General features: G+C 44.7%; 1 protein-coding gene across 10 annotated transcripts in view; it reads left to right on the plus strand.

Annotated features, from left to right (window-relative positions):
• Nucleotides 1–22,500, plus strand: part of SEC31A (SEC31 homolog A, COPII component) — a 40,653-nt gene that overhangs the window by 305 nt on the left and 17,848 nt on the right. For 9 of the 10 annotated variants that reach the window (XM_075606224.1, XM_075606269.1, XM_075606233.1 and 6 more), the window contains exons 2-16: nt 3,040–3,180; nt 3,455–3,597; nt 4,171–4,270; nt 4,726–4,887; nt 5,720–5,872; nt 7,389–7,631; nt 7,906–7,980; nt 13,309–13,356; nt 14,733–14,810; nt 15,164–15,239; nt 16,343–16,521; nt 17,059–17,185; nt 19,267–19,412; nt 21,367–21,540; nt 22,021–22,164. In XM_075606224.1, the coding sequence (XP_075462339.1) occupies nt 3,040–3,180; nt 3,455–3,597; nt 4,171–4,270; nt 4,726–4,887; nt 5,720–5,872; nt 7,389–7,631; nt 7,906–7,980; nt 13,309–13,356; nt 14,733–14,810; nt 15,164–15,239; nt 16,343–16,521; nt 17,059–17,185; nt 19,267–19,412; nt 21,367–21,540; nt 22,021–22,164 (1,989 nt within the window). The remainder of the gene's footprint in view (nt 1–3,039; nt 3,181–3,454; nt 3,598–4,170; nt 4,271–4,725; nt 4,888–5,719; nt 5,873–7,388; nt 7,632–7,905; nt 7,981–13,308; nt 13,357–14,732; nt 14,811–15,163; nt 15,240–16,342; nt 16,522–17,058; nt 17,186–19,266; nt 19,413–21,366; nt 21,541–22,020; nt 22,165–22,500) is intronic. The other variant, XM_075606251.1, reaches the window with a different exon arrangement.

Here is a 22,500-nt window from a genome sequence, read left to right on the forward strand (position 1 = left end):
TCCCTTTGGCATCTGTACACATTTGTAGGAGTTTGCAAGTACAGGTTGGGAACCTCTGCACTATACAACCTAGTCATGAAGGAGAAAATAGCAAATGTGGACAGTTTTTAGTAATGATCTTCAAATTATTGGACCAAGTTTCCAATGCCTTTCAATCCCTTATACCGCCTTTTCTATTCTGCTGTGGGTAATTGCAGTTAATCAGAGATGCACCTTTTCTTTCTTTTGCGGTTTATTACTAGATGGGTGCACTCGTGTTGCATTCATAATTGTCAACTTGCAGTCGCATGCTTTGTTTGTAGATGCATGTTAATGCGTTGGCTGTTGGCTTTTTAGTTGTCGAGATTTATGATCCTTGGGCACTTGCAGTGACATGCAGTAATCTGATAATCTGCTGTACAAACTTTGCATAACTAAATTCAATAGAACTTCACTTCGCAGTCTTTGTTCATCGTTTTAGCATTGTGCTCTTTTACATCTAGATTGTGAACTCTCAGGAGCAGGGCCCTCATTACCTTCTGTATCTGTTTGCGCTTATTTAGCCTTATTTGTATGTCACTCTGTACACCTATTGTACCGCTCTGGATTATGTTGGCGCTTTACAGAAAAACGATGATGATGATGATGATAATACTCGGCTACATTATTGCACCAGCTGGCAGGACTCATGCTGTTTTGGGAAGCACAGGTGAACACAGATATTGAATCCAAAGGAAAGACAAATGCACATGGTCTCATCTTCATCCCAACTTGTATTTTATGCTCAGAACTCTTCCCTATGTATGTGTAACCCCTCCCCCTAAATGGTTACTAACATGACTGTTGCATGTTAGGCCCCACCCTGGGTTGCTATGGGGATGCAGACGTAACACAGGGGTATTTAAGGAGGGACTATTCTAGAAGGTTGGGATCCAGGAGGAATTGAGGAGAGAAGCATCAGGGAGGGTAGATAGTTAGTGTTTATAAAGTAATAGTGTAGATCAGAACCCCCTGTTTATGTTGTAGATGGGGACAGTGCCCGTTAAGTTAGGATCCCGGAAGGAAGGATTGGGGTCCTGAATAAGTAATAAAAAGGAATACGGCACGCCAGAGGGCCTCAGGAAAGAGGGCTCCAGGGTGCCGGCGGATCGGCTCTAATATTCCTCATCCGTCTGTGTGGGTCAAGTAAGAATGGTCCACCAGGATTCCTGTAGGGGCTCCGAATAATCTGATTACTAGAGAGTATGTTTCCTAAGCAACTGTAACCATGCTCGCTCAAGCAGGAAGCGGACCCACAGGGCTGAGGTAGGAAGGTGAAAGAACCGACCTGAGCTGAGGGACAGAGACCTGATAGAGTAGTGCGTCGTAGGCCGAAGGTCAGGGCTGGCAGCAGAGTTGCGTAGTCTGTGTGGATGCAGGGGTCGAGGCAGGCTGCAGTTGAGGTACGTGAGCCGGGTCTGGTAACATGGAAGACAATAGATATAAGCACGTTGCATGAACTGGAACGTTGCTCGGCAACTTCCTGCTCAGAGGGCTGACCTTTTTTTAAAGGAAGTTGCCAGAGATAAAGATGGACGATTCGGCCACAGAGGGCGAGCAAGAAAAAAAATCCTGAACTGGAACCTGAAAACCCGTAAAGGATTTTGCCAAACCTCATAGCAAGGGGGGCCGTGTCCCACGTATACTCAGAACACCTAAGTCAAAGTACCTTTATCGGAGTGCTGAGTGGGCATTGATGGAAGAACTGTATTCATGTATGTCTGTTATAAAATACAGTACAGGCAGGCCCCGTGCATGCGGTGGGTTCCGTTCTATGGCCCCGCCGCAAAGCGGAAAGCAGAACCGACTATTTTCAGCGTCTGCGCATGCGCAGACCTGCAGTCCCCTGTTCTGCGCATGCTCAAACTCAGTTCTCGGCAGCCCCTGTTCTGCGCATGCGCAGACATGGTGGCCCCCTTCTCGGTACCGGTGGATTGCCGAAAAGCAGGACACCGAGAAGCGGGGCCCTACTGTATAACATTAATGTGTATGAGTGGTCCCTGTCCATGGGGACACACAAAGGACTGTTGTACTTCAAAAGTTCCTGGCGCCCATTATTCCACACCCGTGCTACCTTATCGCCCAGCTGCCTTAATCCAGTCCCTGAGTGAAGATAACTCATGCGGAGTAGCCATATCGTACACCCCTGATGTAATCTCCGTATAAGATGGGCAATGAGGGTTACATGTGCATTTGCTCTGATGTAGCTATAAACATTGCAAAGGTTTACTCTATATACCCAATTCTCTTTCTTGGTGCGCTTCATTTCCTGCCTCACATAGTGCTGGGGGAATAACCCTCATTCTCTGTTAATACTGTATATTAGAGGGCAGCGAAATCGGGTTATTTATTTCAGTGCGACAAATCTGAAGTCTCTTTACATACTACCCTTTGGGGCTTTTTTAAAGGGGTGCAGTTTTTCTGTTTGTGTGACAAACTGTTTGTTTTGAGCCAAAATGATGGTTTCATTGCAGACCCGAACTGAGAAGTTTTTTTTGCTTCCAAAACCGATTTAACCCTGCAAGACGGCTTATACTTTTTTATGAACTTTGATGCTCTTGAAAAGCTTGTATTGTGCATTCCAGCAATGGTCAAGTTACAGATCGACTTGTTGACAGGAAGGCTGTGGGCAGCCTTTTTCCCAGTTGTCGGGGAACCCCTAAGATGATGAAATTTTCTTGCAAACCAATGGGATTCCCAGAGCATGTGTGGTCATGCATTGGTGGAATTACAATGAGTATGTGGCGATTACAGCAGCAATCTAGTAAATATTGATCTGCTGTAAGGGTGTGCTCCCCCCCCCCCCCTCCTGGGATCTTGACATGCTCCTTTAAACTGTGCCGTGTGTCTTTTATTTTTGTAATTTATATTTAGCATTGTCAGATCCAGTAGTTCCCACCCCCGAGATTTAACCATTTTTCTCTGAAATGTCACGCCCTCCCAGACAAGAACACTTGAGAGAATATGGTTGCTCTAAGCTGTACTGCTATGTTAACAAGATGTTGTTATTGTTTCCTGCAGCCCTTGGAAGACATCAGCTGCATTGCGTGGAACAGGCAGGTTCAGCACATTTTAGCTTCTGCCAGCCCCAGCGGACGGGCCACGGTCTGGGATCTCAGGAAAAACGAGCCAATTCTCAAAGTCAGCGACCACAGCAATAGGGTATGGAGGGTATTTAATGGAACCAGTTTCTAGGCAGCTGCACTCTAGCAAAAGCCCTTCTGTAGCTTGCTATTCGTCCCTTTTTTATGTTGTGCTTGCTACTCATGTAAAGAGGGTTGCATGAAGTAGGTCTCTGTTTTTAATATTTAACAGTATATTTGTGTGGTAAAAAGTAGTGGTTGTCCAGACCCCAGAAAACATGATGGTAAGTAAAAAGTGGGGAGGCCTGGTGCCTTTGTCATTTATGTTTTATTCTCACCCTTACGTTTCACAGATGCACTGTTCGGGCATGGCCTGGCACCCTGATGTTGCCACCCAAATGGTCCTGTCCTCGGAAGATGACCGCCTCCCTGTAATACAAATGTGGGACCTTAGATTTGCCTCCTCACCGCTGCGTGTAATGGAAAACCACACACGGTATGAATTACTTTGTGTAGCGCTGCACACTCTATATCCATGCAGGTGAAGTAATGCCTTTTCCAGAGGACACTGTAGAGTTCATGTGGCTGTTACATTTTGACGTTGTCACCTTTTTAGATCTTAATATCTTAATCTCCTCCTTAATTAATAGATCTCCTTTCATAAAACTTTAGAAGTATTAATTCTACCACAACCTTTTCTTCTGGTCTGATCTTGCGTCTTTCATCTCCCATCATTTCAACCTGATCTGGGATTTATTATGACATCCATTGTTTGTTAATTTAGTCATCCTTCTTTTCTGTTTGAGGACTCCTAGCATCCCTCTGTTCTTGCTTAAAACTCAGCCTCTTTTCTCTCTCTCCTGCTAAAGTATTAATTTCATGAATAAGCCGTGATGTATTTGTGTGATTTTGGTGTATGATTTTAAGGCAAAGGGTGGAGACAAAATATGGGACAGATGCTTTCTTAACTCTCTCTAGATGCAAAACTTTATCATGTTGCATTACACCTACCCCTACTATTACTTTCAATTTGTATGAATATTTGCATGTCTGTTTTTACAACATCCAGGGGCGTCTTGGCCATAGCTTGGAGCATGGCAGACCCAGAACTGCTGCTCAGCTGTGGGAAGGATTCCAGAATACTCTGCTCTAACCCCAACACCGGGGAGGTAAGTGAAGTACCTCAGGATGAACCCTGCTTTTGTTGCTCAGACTTTGTAGTAGACACAGTGTCCGCTGTAGCTCTTTCCCTGAAGAGCCGAGGTTCTCAAACTTGACTTGATTACAGACCAATGCTCTGTTAATAATAATTTGGTGGACCACCATACTTGATTCTTCGTGTGTGTGTGTATGTATAATCCTTTTTTTCCCCCCTAAAATATCTTTCAAAATCACTGAACTGGGGTATAAAGATCAGCCATCAGTAGTGATAGAAAAGCCCAAATTTGCAGAAGAGCTGTCTGAAGTAAATTTTGATGGGTTTAAATGGACTCATGTCTTCTCTATCCACCAATGGTCCAGGGATAACGGTTTGAGAACCGCTGCTGTAGACGCCAAATGGTCCATTTCATGGATACAGCGATAACCCTCTTGCCTTTAATGTGATCTCTTGTTCTGTCTCCAGATTTTGTATGAACTGCCAACCAGCACTCAGTGGTGCTTTGACATTCAGTGGTGCCCCAGGAATCCCGCTGTGCTTTCTGCTGCTTCTTTCGACGGTCGAATCAGCATCTACTCCATCATGGGAGGGACCAACGACGGTTTAAGTCAGAAACAGGCGGACAAGGTGAAAACAAATGCTTATTCTGCTCTCAATCCACCATGAACAGAATGTTTTCCTTTATCCAAATAATGGGACGGAGTGCATGGCGTCGCATGCGCCTGTCAGCCGAACGTTTTGTGGCCTGTGAGCCACAGCAACGTGGAGGCGTGGCCGTGACGTCACGTGAGCGGTTCACCCGCTGAACCGCGCACGTAATCCGACCATCATGCGACCAAATCAAAATGATTTGTCTCCACAATCGCTGTCGCGCGCTCTATGGCCTGCCTCATTGAGGTGCAGCCTTATGTTCACGCAAGTGGTCGCGGGGATTATGGACGCGGCCTAACGCTACAAGAGGGAGTAAATAGATGAGGAAGCGTGGAGGGACCGTTGGCCAAGGGCAAAGAACAGCAGTCTATGCAATTTATGATGTTAAGAGAACCTAGAAGAAACATTCCTTTAATCACATACACAGTTTCCCTTCTACCACCATGCGCTGTTATACAACGTAAGGGTTAAAGTTATAGCTATGGAAAACAAGAGTCTGGTTATGGTGATACATTAAAAGGGATCTGAAAAAATATATATATACTCCCTTGTGCTAGCACATTGATGGCCTACTCCAGTCCTCCAAGGCCACCAACAGGTGAGGTGCTTCAGCACAGGTGGCTTAGTCATAGACTGAGCCACCTGTGCTGAAGCAGGGATATCCTTAAAACCTCCCCTGCACTCGGTGATACTTTACGTGTAAAAAAAAAAAAACCACACGCACAGAATGAGGAAATGATAACTTTATCGTTCTGATGGGAATGGTGACCACTGCTCTGACTGTTATTTATTTATTTTTGCTGCTTAGCTTTCTTCCTCGTTTGGGAACATGGATCCGTTTGGCACAGGGCAGCCCCTCCCCCCCTTGCAGCTCGCCCAGCAGCCCGCCCAGCAGAGCACGGTTCTCCCGTTGAAGAAGCCACCAAAGTGGCTGCGCAGGCCCGTGGGAGCTTCCTTTTCTGTGAGTGTGTTCCCTGTATCTGCCAGCGGGGCGTGTAACACGCTGCTCCACTTCACAGCTCCACGCTGTCAGTTCTCATGTTCTGTGAGTGTGTTCCCTGTATCTGCCAGCGGGGCGTGTAACACGCTGCCCCACTTTGCAACTCCACACTGTCAGTGCTCATGTTCTGTAAGTGTGTTCCCTGTATCTGCCAGCGGGGCGTGTAACACGCTGCTCCACTTTACAGCTCCAAACTGTCAGTGCTCATGTTCTGTGAGTGTGTTCCCTGTATCTGCCAGCGGGGCGTGTAACACGCTGCCCCACTTTGCAACTCCACACTGTCAGTGCTCATTGGCATGTCATTTCCCAGAATCCCTGGCTGCAGTGGAAGCCACTGTATGCTAAGAGGTAATGGTGAAAGGCAGGGCTGCAGACCTGTCTGAGTGTGACTGAATGTGCTCACAAGTGGTATTTCTTTTTGCTTTACGGTGGAGATTTTTTTATAACTTATTTTTTTTTTTATACCCACCATACATTCTTTAATGTCTGGTTAACTCCATAGTGTAACTTTGCAGTCACTGTACTAATCTGTCCTACTACTCTGTACATAGGCAAAATGACTTCCTGCCACAGTTTTGTGATGCACAGGGAGATATAGTGACTTTGCCAAGGTCACAGAGTGCTTACACCGGGATTCAATTCAGGTTCACCTACTTCTTACCACTTGGCTACGCTTTTAATGTTCAAAATCAGATAGCACAATTGTATATTCTGTGATGTTTGTTCTTGAGCTGTTTGTTAGATTACTGCAGCAATCCACTCTAAAATGAATGTGTTCCCCCTGTATTGTCCAGGGGGGGATTCCCATAGCACCAGTGCTGTGCTCTTGGCACTTAGTAAGGCCCGCACAAGGAATAAGGGCAGAGCTGCATCCACCAGTCAGTTAGGGGGAATGCAGCAGGTTACAGCAACACTTCCTCATTCAAACTCTGTCAGCATGATGTTGGTCATGTGCTTCTAAATCATTGAGGTTTCTGCTTATGCACTGTGCCTTTTGTATTTTGACAGATTACAGTATTAATATCCTACTTTAGTAAATACTGTACATTGAACTTGAAAATACTCTAATAACAAAGCAAAGCTATTCAGTTGTTTTTTTTTATATAGATATATCACACACACTTCTTTAAAGAATAGTGGCACCATACAAATATTTTGCGAATTGTTATGGAGTTATATAAAAACTTTTTTTAAACTTTTTTTAAACTTTTTTTTTTTTTTTGTTTTTTTTAGCGCTCGCTCTTTTGGCCAGTTTTGTGACATTGGCTTGTATTTTCCAAAGATGCCAGGAAAGAGCAGGATCACATCTGCTGATTTTGAGCACAGCAATTACATCTTATAAAGTTGATCTTTCATAGCTTGCATTTCACATGCTGCTTAACATCTTACAGAGGCTGAAGGCTCTCACTTTCTGGCACCGGCACGATTTGCTGCGGGGGAGGTCCTTCTGGGTTGAACCTCATTCCTGTCTTTGCAGTTTGGAGGGAAGCTGGTCACGTTTGAGACGGTGAAGCCACAACCTCAGCAGCTGAACCCTCCGCAGACGCCGCGGCAGCACTTCTATGTGTACGTCAGCCAGGTAGTCACTGATGAGGAGTTCCTGAGCCGTTCCGACCAGCTGCAGGATGTGGTCAGCACAGGGGCCTTCATTAACTACTGCCAGAAGAAAATCGCAGAGGCCAAGACCGACTTTGAGAAGAACGTGTGGTCCTTTCTAAAGGTGGGCTTCTTAAAAGACCGTTTCTGGCCCTTCTGTTTTCTTTCACTTCCTCTCACTTTAACTTTTCTTTTTCTCTCTGTTTAATCTTTTCAAATAAATGGACCACAACTGGGATTAGTTGTACATAACCCCTGTACTCCTAATTTTCTTTCTACATCACCTGTGTAAAGGTGTGTTGGAATGCAAGCTTGAATATTGTTAAAAATGGCAGAGTCAAAGTACATTTTCACTATCTGGATTTGCTGACTTAGTGCATTATCCTTTTTCTTGCTAGGTGAATTTTGAAGAGGATTCTCGTGGCAAATACCTTGAGCTGCTTGGATTCAGAAAGGAAGATCTTGGAGCAAAGGTAAGTCTTGGCTGCTTAATTGTATTTGTTTTATTTTTGATAAGGGGGGGTAGAAGGGGGATGAGGACTGCACTTATGCTGAAATTTGGACCACACGAATAATTTACTTCCTATGTAAGGATTTCCATGGTCTTTATTTGCACGTTATTATATTAATTACAATATATTAATATGTATTATATGGTAATAATGTTTTGCTGTAAAAACAAAATATTACAGTTTAGGGTAACATGGTGGCGCACCATTAGTGGGCCACGCCCAGGGAGCCCACCCAGGCAGGGATTTACAGAAGTTAGGGATGACTTAAAGTGGGGCTTTACTTCCGTGTTGGCACCACCTGGTTGTCTCACTCCTCTGCCGCCGCCGGGTAAGGCCACGTACCCCTGTTCTGACAAGAAAATTACTTATTCAAGAGATTGCTTCGTGCTCTCGATTTCAGCCACGTGTGCACACAAATAATACCAACACCAGTTGTTTTTAGTAAATTCAATTTATTGGTTACTTGGTTTTGGATATAATGGGCATATGGCATAAATCGGGATACTACACAATGTACCAGGGGACCCCCTACATCTCTTGATGCCTGGTCAATAGTTCTTGTTCTGTGATCACGTTTGTACTGCGCGAAGTGCTGAGTACACCTCCAGCTCCAGCCAAGGTCTGGCACATTTCTGTGCTGGACAAACCTATCAGGGAAACACATTCAGGCAGCCAGCCAAGTGAACGGGTTGAGCCCAGCTACCTTAGTGAGCTTCTCATAACAAGTTGTTTCAGAAGTTATTTTCCACCTGTATCGTGTTCACCGCAAAATCAACTATATTTAAGCATATTTGTGAGACAAAAATGAACCCATCATGCACCTAGGTCATCAGAAACACAACAAAACTCCATTCTCATTACATTCCATCCGTGGTTCCTGAGGCCTAGGCTCCGCTAAAGCAGTTGATAAACACAAACTTTGACTAAATATTTGCAAGTATGAACCATGAAAGACAGAAACGGACTTCCTGTTCTGTTAAAATCCACCTGTTGTATCTGAGGGTTCATTCAGCCTATCAATATACAGGCCTAATCTGGCTACAGTGGGATAGTAAGCAATTTACGACTTGTCACGCATAATAAAACTCCTTACACTATCATGTTAAGGATTTGCAGGCCCCTATATCCTATCTCCTCCAACCAAACAAACCACCCCGCAATATCTTCTTCCCACAGTTTCTGTATCATTAAAGGATAAAGCCCCTTTGCTGTGTATATTGATAAATGCTAGGCGTCTAGTGACGTTGATCACAGTAACATTAGTTCAAAATGTCCCAGTCTTGGTCAGTCCATACAACAGCTACGAATAGGTATCCATTTCGAAATGGCTCCGCAGATCCAGCAGTCTGTTTGGCTAGTTGCTGGCATGTTGTCAGAAAGGTGCTGGGCGACCACATAGCTGCTGTTGGAACAGCAATCACAATCTGTAAAAAAAAAAATATAGATATTAATCTGGACGAGGGTTAAAACACAGGCCTATTTTCCCCATCTATGAGCACTAAACGGGTACTTTTCAGTCATTCTGTCATTCTGTCATATTTGTCCTGGTCCATCTCCACATCTTGGGGTCCCAGTAGCCTTTTTCTCAATGGGCCTTTTCTTAATTTCTGAGCAAAGATCACATCCTTCTCTGGCTGCGGTGACCATGTCCTAGGTAACTGGGAGCCCGCTGGCCATTGCCCATTCATATGAAGCATTGCTTCTGGCCGGGTCTTTCATGTGCCCAGCGGGTCAGATTATACAGAACTGGATCTGTGGCTTTGGTGAGCTGGGCTTTAGCCAATTTATCCGCTTCATTGAACGCATCTTTTGCATGGGCACTGTCATGCCCGATGGATACGTCTCGAGTCTGTTCTTGCGTCCAGATACATTCCCACATCGCTGGTCCGCCCCACACCGGCTTGCCTTCAATAGACCACTGATTCACTTTCCATGTTGGCATCCAGGTGGTGCAGGTTTTATAGCAGACCCAGCTGTCTGTGTAAATGTGTACAGATCCTTCAGTTTCTTCCAGTACCATAACAATCTCTTTGAGTTCTGCATTCTGGCTAGATCCTCCCGTCCCTTCTTGGAGAAGGGCGACCTTATCTGGGTTATAGGCTGCGGCTACCCAGTGCTGCCCTTGGTATGTTACTACAGCGGATCCATCAGTGAATCAGGCACTGCCTATCTTCTGGCAGCTGCTCAAATGGCTTGGCTTCTGACACAGGGGAGAGGTTGATTATTGGTACTATCCCCTGTGCCTCTTTCAGACTTCCATAAGTTACCAGGCCGGCTGTTTGTTGAGATAGCTTCCTTGGATTCCTCTCCTGTAGGTACCATTTCCATTTCAGCATGGTAGCCTGTTGTGCGACATGGCTGTGGGCCATCTGGCCCTGGTCTCGTACAAACGCCCTTATAGGTAGGTCATTTTTTACTGTGACTTCGTCATGTCCGGTGATTTGTTCCACTGCTTGAAGGGCCGTGCAGGCAGAAAATAACATATTTTCCAGTGGGGTATATTGTTGTTTGGCCCCTGTAAACTGTTGACCAGAATCCCACCGGCATTTCCTGCTTCTGGTTTCCTGATATAGTCCCCAGGTCATCACATTGCCGTTACAGGTAACATTCAACAGGAAAGGATTACCTGGCTCCAGAGTACCCAACCTTGATATGGTATTGTCTCCCTAGCTGCTTGGAAGGCACTCTGTTGTTCTGCCCCCCACGAGAATTGTGACTTCTTGATGGGCGTCGCAGTGATGGATTCCAACGCTTTGGAGGGGATCTGTTGTGTGGGCCTGGATCATACAATACCCAAAAACTGTACCTCTGGTCCAGGGCCCTGTATCTTCTTGCTGTTTATTGTCCAGCCTCTGTCACTCATATGGGTTATTACAGTGTCTGCTGCTACCTGCCCCATAGTCCCAGTCAGCTATAATGCTATAATCATCGCTATAATGAAATACTCTAGCGGACAGTGTTGGGCTAGCCAGGTCCCTGGCCACCATTGTATAACATATGGTAGGTAGGTGCAGATATCCTTGCATGACCACCTGGAAAGTGTACTGACGGCCTTCCCAGGTAAAGGCGAATTGTATTTGTCAACTGGCGTGAATGGTAATACTAAAGCGTCTGCTAAGTCAATCACAGCATGGCAGGCTCCCGCATCCCTAGCCAAATGTTACACCAAAGTAACCATATCAGGGACGGCAGCAGCCAACGTTGTTTAGAGCTGTACAGTCCATAGCCATCCTCCACGACCCGTCTGCTTTTTTTTTTTTTTTTACAGGAATGGACTGGCTGCGGGCTGTATTACCTCAGACTCCAGCAATACCTGGACAGTTTTCCCTATCTCGTTCTGCTCTCCCGGTAGCCTGTACTGCTTTAGGTAAACCAGGTGGTCAGGAGGAGGTACCGAGGTCCATTTTGTGTTCTCCCTTTTAATAGATTTCACAGGTCTCAAGTCATATGCTTTGTGTGGGAACCCAAATGTAAACACACCCCAATCTGTGTGTCCCTGTTTGTCAGCCTTCCTCGCCTCCTCCCAAGGATACATTTAATTCCTAGTTTGTTCCGGGAGATCAGGAGTCAATAATAAAGGACAAAGAACTTTGTATTCGCAGCTGCATTCAATCTGAACCCCTTCAGTGTACATCTGCGTCGCCCCAAAGGCGGATACCTGATGGGGCTCCCCTCTGCCCAGGACCAGCGTGCTAAGGGTTAACATTTGCCTGTGCTTTGTGGAACGTCAACCTCACCCACTGGAATGTTAATGAGCCAAGAGTACAAAGAACTTTATATTGGCAGCTGCATTCAATCAGAACCCCTTCTTTGTACATCTGCGTCGCACCAAAAGGGTGTAAGCCATTTGCTGCCATTTGCTCAGCTGCAATTGAAGGTCTGGCACATTTCTGTGCTGGACAAACCTATCAGGGAAACACATCCAGGTAGCCAGCCAAAGACTGGGGGAGCCCAGTTATCCTAGTGAGCTTCTCATAACAAACTTTTTCAGAAGTTTGTTTTTCACCTGTATCCTGTTCACAGCAAAGTCAACTACATTTAAGCATGTCTGTAATCGACAAAAGTTAACCCATCGTGCACATAGGCCATCAGAAACACAACAAAACTCCATTATCACTACAACCCCAGGTAGGGCTCGGGGAGGTGTGTGGAGAGAGGGGGGCCCTACCAGAAGCGAGATGGATAGATTAAGGCTAAGGCCCCGCTCCCAGAGTCAGCGCACCTGCGCTGCTGACAGGCGGTGCGCTGAGATACACAGACCGCGATCTGCGGTCTGTAGGGAGCGGGAGCCGGAGCGGGAGGTGGGCGGGAGGTGGGAGGTTTGATCGGGAGGTGGGCGGGAGGTGGGCGGTTTGACAGGGAGGGAGGGCGTGGCTTGAGCGGAGGGACCCGCTACTCTCCCCCCCCTCCCTCCACGGACTCGGGCTGGAGCTGGAAGGTAAGTTTAAACACACACACGCAGGCACTCATTCATACACGCGCACACACACACACAGACAGGCACTCACGCACTCAGACACATACACACACAGACAGACACACACACAGACAGGCACACACACAGAGAAAGGCACTCACCTGCTTTCACTCCACACTCCTCCCCGCTCCCCGAAGCCTCTCCTCCTCCCGAAGCCTCCCCTCCCCATTGGCTCACAGCCACACACGTCACGCGTCAAAGCTAGAAAACACCATTCTCTGGTGTCTCCAGCGGCTGACGCGCTACAGCGTGTAGTCAGCTGTGCCGCCAGTGGGGACCGGGACCGGCTCGCGAGGATTCCCCTGCTGGTGGGGAACTCGCGACCCGCCGCCCGCGCCAACGAGCGCAGCGGGACCGAGGCCTAATTTAGCAGGCTGGATGAGCCCACGGGCCGTGTTTTGCCCACCCCTTGTTTAGGATGTGTCCTTGTTGGACAAGGTCATCAAAGGAGAGAGCATATCAACCGGTTGTATTTATGAGCATTGTATTCCGGTTTTGCAAATCGCCGACCTAGATGTGCAATACAAAATGTTATGATTAAGAACTTTAAAAATCTGGAAGCAAATACCAGCTGGAGGAGCAGTGATACACGAGCAAATCCGTAGCTTTAGTTAGCATGGCATTTTGTTACCACTTAGAAGCAGCAGTGGGTGTAATCTTGTTTTCATATCCTATAACAGTGAGAAGTCATTCAGCAACACACACACACAGCTTGAGTGGGTTGTAAAGTCTACTAAATAACTGAATGCAAGTTAAATGAGAGTTAATTCTTAAGAAAGCAAATGTTTTTTTCTTCTATCCCCCTTTTCCAGATTGCATCAGCTCTAAGCAACACAAATGTAGCCGATGGAGAGCATGAGGTGAGCCTGACTAAAAGATGTTCGTGCAGGAAGCCATTGTTTCGCCACCTTTATCTGCTGTCTTCACGTGGGGCTTAATCAGAACGATGTCATATTCCCATAAGCAGTTTCAGTTGTGGTTATCCTTGGCAACGAATTATGAAGCAAGAGCCAGTCTGTATTAGAAATGTATGCCGTTGCTGGGCAGTTTTGGTGGTTGCTTGTACTGCTGCTCACATCTCCTTACAGTCCGGGCCTGGCATAGGAGGTTTGAAGAGTGTGCAGGAAGTGGGCTTGAGTCATTAGGAACATTGAACTTTACCAGTCCTGTAACTCTCCAGCACTAAAGGGGTTAATAATAGCAGTTTTCTTAGCGGTGTTCATTCTTTGGTACACATTTTATTTGCGGCAAAGTTCTCGTTTTTAAAACCAAATCGGACACACACTATATTTACAGTATTTTGGTATTTTTCATTCCTATCACATTCTACATTGGGAAATACCCCAGCACATTTCCGCATGACTCCGATATGTTTGAGCACAGTGATGTTGTTTTCCAGAACTGGTTTTATAAATCGCCCTGATCACTGCAATGTTACACTTTGTACTACAGTTCTTTTTCTTAAGTTTAAGTTTGCTGTGGGCTTTCACACTTGGGCTTTTAGATCTTCCTTTGTGAAGCTGTTAAACATTTCTTAAATATAACGCACGTACTTCTCAAACGTTGTTGCATTTCCTCCGTTGCAAAACTCCATATTGTTGCCTCTTCTGTATGTACGTTACTACATATATAGCAATGAAAAAAGTGGCTGCGATCTCTTAACAGCCGTAATAGTCAATTAAATGAAATACTACTTTTCTGTCTGCCAATGAAAGTCAGAAAGGAAAGATATTTTAGTGTCTGCGCTGTACTTAGGATTTTGCAGGCGCAGTAAGTAACTGCCCTATAGAGCTTACAATCTAATGTTCGTGCCTGAAGCACAGGTAGGTAAAAGGATTTCCCCACGGTCGCGAGGAGAGCTGGCACTTCGATTCGATACTCCTTCAGCCCCAAATACCGTGAATGTTTTGTCTAAGCGCAACGCGCCTTTCACTTGAATACGCATAGCACCACTTATCGGCTCATCCAATATACTATGTAGCGCTGTAACTGTGCTTCCCAGAATACTGCCATTTAAGTCACTGGCAGCTTTCGGGCCATTGCCGCATGATTGGCTGCTTCGGAGAAAATTGAATAAATGAACCCCTTGTGTAAATAAGGCCCACCGTGTATTATTTTTCTCCTATACTATTACGTATAGTACAAGTAACTTCTTTCATAGATGACGGTGGGGTTTTCCTCTGTTCTTTCTAATTCTTCCAAACTTTCTTATCTTCAATACAATAATCAAAAAAAGGCTCTGACAGAATCTGACCAGGCTATTGAAAGTGATGAGGAAGAAAGCCAGGCTACGGAAGAGCAGTTCTTGGTGGAGGTATATTTTCTTTCCCTTTACACTTTTCGTCGTGGTTTAGTTGTTGGGCATCTTCTGCTCTCTTAATGCAATTCATTTTACAGGCGCTTGCTGTCGCTGACAATTATACCTACATAAGCCGCTAAGTTACAATGATGTGCCAACTGCTAATGCTAAATAGTGTTGTATACTGTTACCCAGAAGCTACTCTATTTAAAGCAACTTTCCTGATTATTAGAACTTGTGTTTTTGTATGTTCACTTTCTTTTCAAACCCTGAGCACCTGCTCTAATGGTGCTGCCGGCCCGTTGCGCTGATTAACACAACAAAGTGCAAATATTTATTTACTCTTTGATTTCCTTGCCTCTAATCAGCCGTCAAACGTGGCAGAGGGAGAGAATCGTGGTCCCACCTCATCAGGTGAAACGTTTAACATATCAGTGAGCGGAGGTAACTCGAGCTATAATATTTTGATTTAAAATTGTTGTTTTTTTTTTTTTGCCCGTGTGTAAACGTTGCCAGACTCGGATATTCAGAAACTTGTCGTGAGCCATCACTGCTACTTGTAATTTTAGTGTGTTTACACCAATCCACTAGTTATGGTTTGGTGTTGATGTCCACATTTGGATAAATTCAAAAATATTTGAACAAAAAACAAGTTATTTTTAATACCACATAGTGTGATTATAAAAAGCTCTGAGTAGATTTGACTTTGTATATATGAAGGTTGATCAGCATCCCTTTACTTTGATTGGGCACGTGGTACTTGAATGGAAATGGTAAGCAAGGATTGTTCATGTGTTTGACCCTTTATCTCAGTATGGTCCTAGCTTCCTTGTGACCTCTGACCCTTTGAGGTCACGTATTGCGGTTATTAAATTGGATTAAGTTTTACATTTGTAAACATGAGCTGCCGTGACTGTTAATGATGCAGATGGCTCCAGCTCACTGGGATTGGAAAATACTTGTCCTTCCCTGACTGGGTTAACAAAGGAGGTTTAACATCTCCTCTACTATTTGAGGAGTGTGAAAATAAGCGTGGAAAGAAACACAAACAAGGAGGGGGGCTGTAATATAATTATCTTGTGATTCACACTAAAAGGGTTTTAAGAGTAGATCATGAAATGAATTTGGGAACTACTGGTCCAGTGCATCCACGTGTATCTCACATGTACCACATGCTTTTACCTGTCTTTCAAACATCATAGAGTTTATACTTCAGATTTATAATACTTTTGTCTCGTCACATTTGGCTTCCTCCGTTGGCACAGATCTCACTAAGCACTTTGCACCTCCTAATCCTGAGTGCCTCCAACCCACTGATACAGAATAGATGTCCTTCAGTCAGCCCATGTGGGACAAGTGAATGTTCTTTCGTTATGACCCTTTATTCCTACTGTACTCTGCACCGTCACCTTTATTCACCCACACCTTTTTTTGTTTCTGGTTTGCATGGTTTATGAAAAGGTGATAAAATACTTGACTGTTGTATTATAGTTTATTAGAAAAAAAACCTAGATTTTGAGCACGGTTCTCTCCCACCCTCGCTGTAGATGTTGATGGACTCATCACACAAGCACTGCTGACTGGTAACTTTGAAAGTGCTGTGGATCTCTGTTTACATGATAACCGCATGGCTGATGCGATCATACTGGCCATAGCAGGAGGACCAGATCTGCTGGCCAGAACCCAAAATACGTTCTTTGCGAAGACGCAGAGCAAAATAACCAGGGTATGTCTGGAAATGTATTAAAGGTCATGTTTACCATATGTTTTTGCAAAGCATTGAGCTGTAAGCTGAATAATCATATGGTTTAAAGGTGAAGGCCTATATGTACTGAGCAGCAGCCTGCTACCATAACACACCTTCCAGTGCTGGAAGAAACCTTACAGCCCATTGACTTGAATGGGCTTTAAAGAAGTCTTCCAGAGCTAGAAACTGCCTTATGGCAGAAGATTGCTTGGTAAATATGGCCCTCACTGTTGCTTAGTGAGCCTTAGTAAAATAAACAGTTTGGTATATTTAGTTATATATATTTTTTCTCCTCCTTGACAAACATTGCAGCCGCCTATTGTTGATTTAAGGGGGGAAGGGGGAAGAGCCATGCAAGTCTATGTATAGTGCATGAAAATGTTTATTAGCACGTACACGCTTAAACTATTCCTGTTCTTTTCTTGCATTTGGCCATCATTGCAGAAGCGATGTTTTCTTTACAGTAGCGGGTAACTGAGCTCTTAACCTCGCTTGTGTTTTCCTCCTCTTTCCTAGTTGATCACAGCCGTAGTGACCAAGAACTGGAATGAGATTGTTCAGTCATGTGACCTTAAAAATTGGAGGGAGGCTCTGGCCGCAGTGCTGACCTATGCAAGGCCTGATGAGTTTGCTGCACTATGTGGTATGGACATTAATGTATATTCATTTGTGTCCATTGAAATTGAACCCCCCCCATCCTGAATTACCCCATTGGTGGGAAAAAGCCTCCCACAAGATGCTAGTGTGTGTGTGTGTGTGTGTGTGTGTGTGTGTGTATAGCTGCTTTGATTGCTGTGAAATAAGTTAACAAGCACACAGTTGGACAACTACAATATAGTACGTGGAGGTCAGCATTGTATGCATGTATGTATGTATAGCTTAATAAAGCACCAACAGTGTTTTCCGCGCTTCACAAAGACAATAAAGTACAGGGAATTATAATAATACAATAAGCGCAGTAAAGTCAGACAATAGGAAAGGAAATCCCTGTCCCGGAGAGCTTACAATGTAAGTGGTGTGATGGGAGACGCTGAGACAGCAGGTGAGGGGGGGAATAAGTGTGGTAGATGGCAGAGCTTGGTCACAGTGGCTGGTAGGAGTGACTGCGTGTGGGACAGTAGTAATGAGTCCAGGATATTGGGATGCTGCTTTTGTGATGTGAGATTTAAGAGTTGGTATTAAATTAGATGGGTTAATACCATTAACAGGGAAAGGGGGCGTGGGTGAGAGCAGATGTGTATGAGCGAGAGAGAATGAATATTAATTTGTGCGTGTGCTTTTTATTTAGAGGTGTAGAAGTTGTTGGTGTGTAAATAGTGGTGCAGTGTATAGGCACATGCATAGGTGGTGGGGAGGATCGATTTTAAGAAATGTGTAGGAGGGAATGGGGAAGTTGGTGAGAAGAGAAGTTTACAAAGGAGTGGGACGACAGAAAATAGGGAGGGCAGGGAGAGAGGTAGGAGGAGAGAGTAGGAGGTGAACGAGGTGGTGTATAAATCGGGACTGGCAAAGCAGTGTAGCACTGAAGATTAAGCAGCAGCTTACAAGTGGAGTCTATAGATGTGTACAAATTATCAGAGCATTTAGATAGAAGGTCTGGTTCTCACAGATGTAGGTTTGTTTGTTGAAGTGCAGAGTCCAGTTCTTGTTGTAATCTTCACCTCCAATTTTAACACCACAGACACTTCATATGTGAAACTTAGGATGAATGATTGAAAAACTTAAAGCTATGTAACATCTTATCATGGAGAACTGTGCACAGTTACTGTTAGCTGGCAAGTTGCAAAGATTCTCCCCACCAATAGAATACTCCACGTAGGGAAGTCTTTTCATATGCTGAGATATAACTAGTTCTGGTTTTGAGGCGTTTATCCTATACATTTGGGAGATGCCCAGAATCCGTGTCGGATGTAAAAAAAATGCAGCGCTTACCTGGTGTCGCCGCCCTCCTCCTCCTCCTCCTCTAGTACTGTGCTGTCCCGTTGCCATGGCAATATGACGCTGTATGACGTCACATTGCCGCCCGTGAATGTGCAATCATGCCAACATTTTGCCGCCCTAGACCCGGGCCTTATGGGAAATCCGCCACTGCACAGAATAAATTGTGAGCAATATTTTGCTGTCCTATATCCCAATACAGGGTTTGCTTTAAGCATGACCAGGTGTCATAGATTTGTTATAATTCTGGAAATAAAGTAGCATGCTTCATAATTGTTGTTCTCAACCCAAAAACAAAAATCTTTGTTCTGAATTCCAGCCATGCATTGCCTGTCTGTACAGCATGGAAGCATACACTGTGTGCCACCTTTTATTTGACTTGGGTTCTTTACATACTTTTGTTCCATAGTGCACCGCAGCTGTGCTACTGTGAAGAGGTCTGCATAGCAGATCCTGTTTCATGCCAGCCTCGGTGAAACGAACTCTCATGCTGCGAGTCTGTCTTGCCTTTGCTCAGTAAGATTTCAACTCCATTTAAATGAAGAGAGCTTAAATCTTGCAAGGAATAGACCGTTTTACAGCATCAGGGTTAGTGTCCACCATTAAGTGCAGATGTGCATATTGGCCCAATTGTAGTGTTTATTTAGTTTATATTATTATATTACTGATTTTGTGTTTGTTTGTTGACACACACACACACACACACACACACACACTTTGTGTTTTAACGAGGTGGGTAAAAGAACAGCTTTCGCTGTGTAACCATGTCCTGCTGTGTCATTTCAGATCGGTTGGGCTCTAGGCTGGAGCACGAGGTTGATGTCCCTCTGCAGGCACAGGCATGTCTGTGCTATATCTGTGCGGGCAATGTAGAAAAACTGGTTGCCTGCTGGACCAAAGCTCAAGACGGAACAAGTCCCCTCTCCCTGCAGGTCAGTGTGTTCAGACATTAAGTACAGATGCCAAATGGATAGTTCTTGCTTCCAGGACAGATCAGGCAGCAATGAATTAAGGGGGAGAAGCACATGTACACTGGTTGGGACTTGAAATTGCATCTAAGTGCAGCAACACACCCATGTTAATTAAAATGCGTCTATTTGTGTAAACCCCTTGAGTGCCAGAGGGACCTGCATGGCATTTCAAAGCAACTCCTGGGGGAGCTCTATGGTCATATTTCATCTGTTGGTCCTGGGATATTCAATTAATTGTTGGGGAAAATGGTAGAAAATGTATACGATAAATTTGTTTTTCGAAATTCAAATGTTTAGTAGCTTTTTAGACAATTTGTGTTGTGCAAATATCACAGAATACACTGCAGAGAGAGTCTGTGTCTTTAGCAGAGTCCTGAAGCAGTTGTGGCTTGAGAAAAATAAATGTTGGGTGTTAAAAGGTGACGACAGTATCGGTGCTTATTAGCATGTCCTTTCCCAGAATCCCTGGCCGCAGTGGAAGCACCGCATACAAAAGCCTGTAAGGTTATGTACAGGGCGCACGAGTGCAATGGCGCGACCAATTTTTCGTGAGACAATATCTTTTCATTTTGTCGCGTGAAGGCCGGGTCACGTGTCCTTGGTTCAGCCAATGAAGGCGAACCGCTCACATGACTTCACGCCCCCAAACATTGAATTGGAGCTGCTCTTGGTTGCGTCTCCTCCTCCAGAACCCACAGGCCACGGATCACATGTGCTGCAGGCGCGTGTGACGTCACGCACGCCTACTATGCACAAGCCCTTACCCTTCACAGGTACTTTTTGTAGAAATTATATCCATTGCCTGCTGTGAGTCGGTAGGGTGAGTGCAGTTACAATTTAGCAAGAGTCCTAATCATGCCATTTGGTGTTCTGACGGTAGAAGAAGCTTTCTTGTGAAGCTGCCTGCACACTTGTATTACTTCATGTAGCAGCATTGGTATTAAGATGATACCAATGTTTAATGTTTGTTGTGGAACTGTTCGGGTACATATAGTACACATTGCACTGTATTAGAAGGTATTTTTTTCTGGTCTGGTGTTGCTGTATAGCCGATATCTCGGGATACAAACATTCAGCGTCATGTCTTTTTCTTGTTTTCAATGAGACCAGATTATAATTATTTTGACAAGTAGCATTTTGGTGTGTGTGTGTGCATAGATAGCCATCATACGTTTGTATAAATGTAATCTAAAACGCCCCAGAATAGATGCATTAAGGGCTGATCCAATATGAAACCCCACAAAACTGCAAGGTGTAAACACTGTATATTCTTTTAATCCATAATTTCATCCCCAGGATAAAATAATAAGTGAGGCCTTTTCCCACCAATGTGCTCATTCAGGTTGGGTACTTCCCCCGCCCCCCCCCCCCCCCTTCAATTTCAAGTCTTCCTTGGTCTCAGAGTATGACTTTGCTCCTCCAAAGCTGATGTGCACGTCATTACAAATTAGAAGACAGGAATGAATGAAGTTTGACAAGTCACAGTGCACCAGTATAAAGGGACACTCAATACAAGCTCCCACCCGCTTCTGTTTACAAATGGGGAATAGTTAGGAAAAGCATATCAAAGCTAATAAAAACTTCACGAGCCTTCAGCTCTCCCTCTTAATTAGCCACTTGGAGGCTGTTGCTGTAGATGAAATTCACCAGTTGGGAATTGGCAGCTTGGACGTGCACTGCAGACTCTCCAGGCAACGTCTCTACTTTGTACCAACTGTATCAGGAAGCACCAACCTTGTGGGGATACATCAAAGACCAGATATTGTGTAGCTGGCAAGTCCGCCTGTGGAGTGAATGAATAAGTGAAGAGAATGTACTGTACATAGGGAACCATTTTTACGGGCGATTGTGTTCGTATCAAAGTTAGTAACGTTTATTGTTTTGTTTTCTTTCGTCCTTCACTTTCCTTGATCAGGATCTTATAGAGAAAGTGGTTATCCTTCGTAAAGCAGTGCAGGTCTCGCAGCCTGCGGACACGCATGATGTGGGGGCCCTTCTGGCTGAGAAGATGAGTCTGTATGCCAACCTTTTGGCATCTCAGGGCAGCCTTACTGCTGCTTTGGCGTTCCTGCCCACCAGCACCAACCAGGTGAGATAAACTTTCTCCACGCACAGTTCTCTGTAAAGACAACGTTTGTTGCTGTGTTAAAAACAAAAGCCAATAACCTCATCAATATAATGATCTACCTTTTAGAAATATGTAATGACCCGTAACGTCCTGGTCCATTCTAATCCTATCTGGAACTTCTTTTCCTTTCCCTTTATCTCTTTGGCCTGTGATTGCAGCACAATAAGTTGACATAAAACGACAAAAGAAAAAAAAAAAAACAGAATTAACAACTTGCCTGTAGATGAGTTTAAAGAGTAGGTACAAAGGATTAATAATGTTGGTTATTACAGAGAATATTAAAAGTTGACAAAACAACTTCACGTTTAGATTTAACTTGGTAAAAATACCACTGCCATTATTCCACTGCCCCTTTAAATCCCTTGCTAAGAGGTTAGTTGGCAAATATAATGCTCATCCATTTGCTTTGGTCAGGTTACTCTTGTTACTTATCTCTGTTAGCTGAACATTGTGCAGTTGCGAGACAGGCTGTGCAGAGCACAAGGAGAGGGTACCATGGCGCTTGCCAGTGGTGGAACGGAAAGTGGACCACAGCATTTACCAAATCGCATGCACCCAGGCCCTGACTCGCAGTATTATCCACAGGTAAAGATACACCACTGTGCTGCTTGCACTAGCATCCTGGCTAGTTGTATGTATGTATGTCTTTACATAGCGCCATCCATGTGCATAGCGATCACAGCAGTAACACACAATGAGAATAAGTGCTTCAGACATAACCGTAACTTTAGGAAAAGGAGTCCCTACCCTGAAGAGCTTGCAATCTAAGTGGTAAGTGGGGAGAACTTGCAGAGACATTAGAAGGGAGTTCTGGTAAGTGTGTCTGCTAGGGGTCAATGTCGGTGCATATGGGATGTATAGTATCAGCTGGTTGCTATGTTACATTGGGTGCATAGGTTTAATAAATGATTAAGTTTGAGT

Source organism: Ascaphus truei, chromosome 1 (assembly GCF_040206685.1).
Source record: "Ascaphus truei isolate aAscTru1 chromosome 1, aAscTru1.hap1, whole genome shotgun sequence".
NCBI classification, from domain to species: domain Eukaryota; kingdom Metazoa; phylum Chordata; class Amphibia; order Anura; family Ascaphidae; genus Ascaphus; species Ascaphus truei.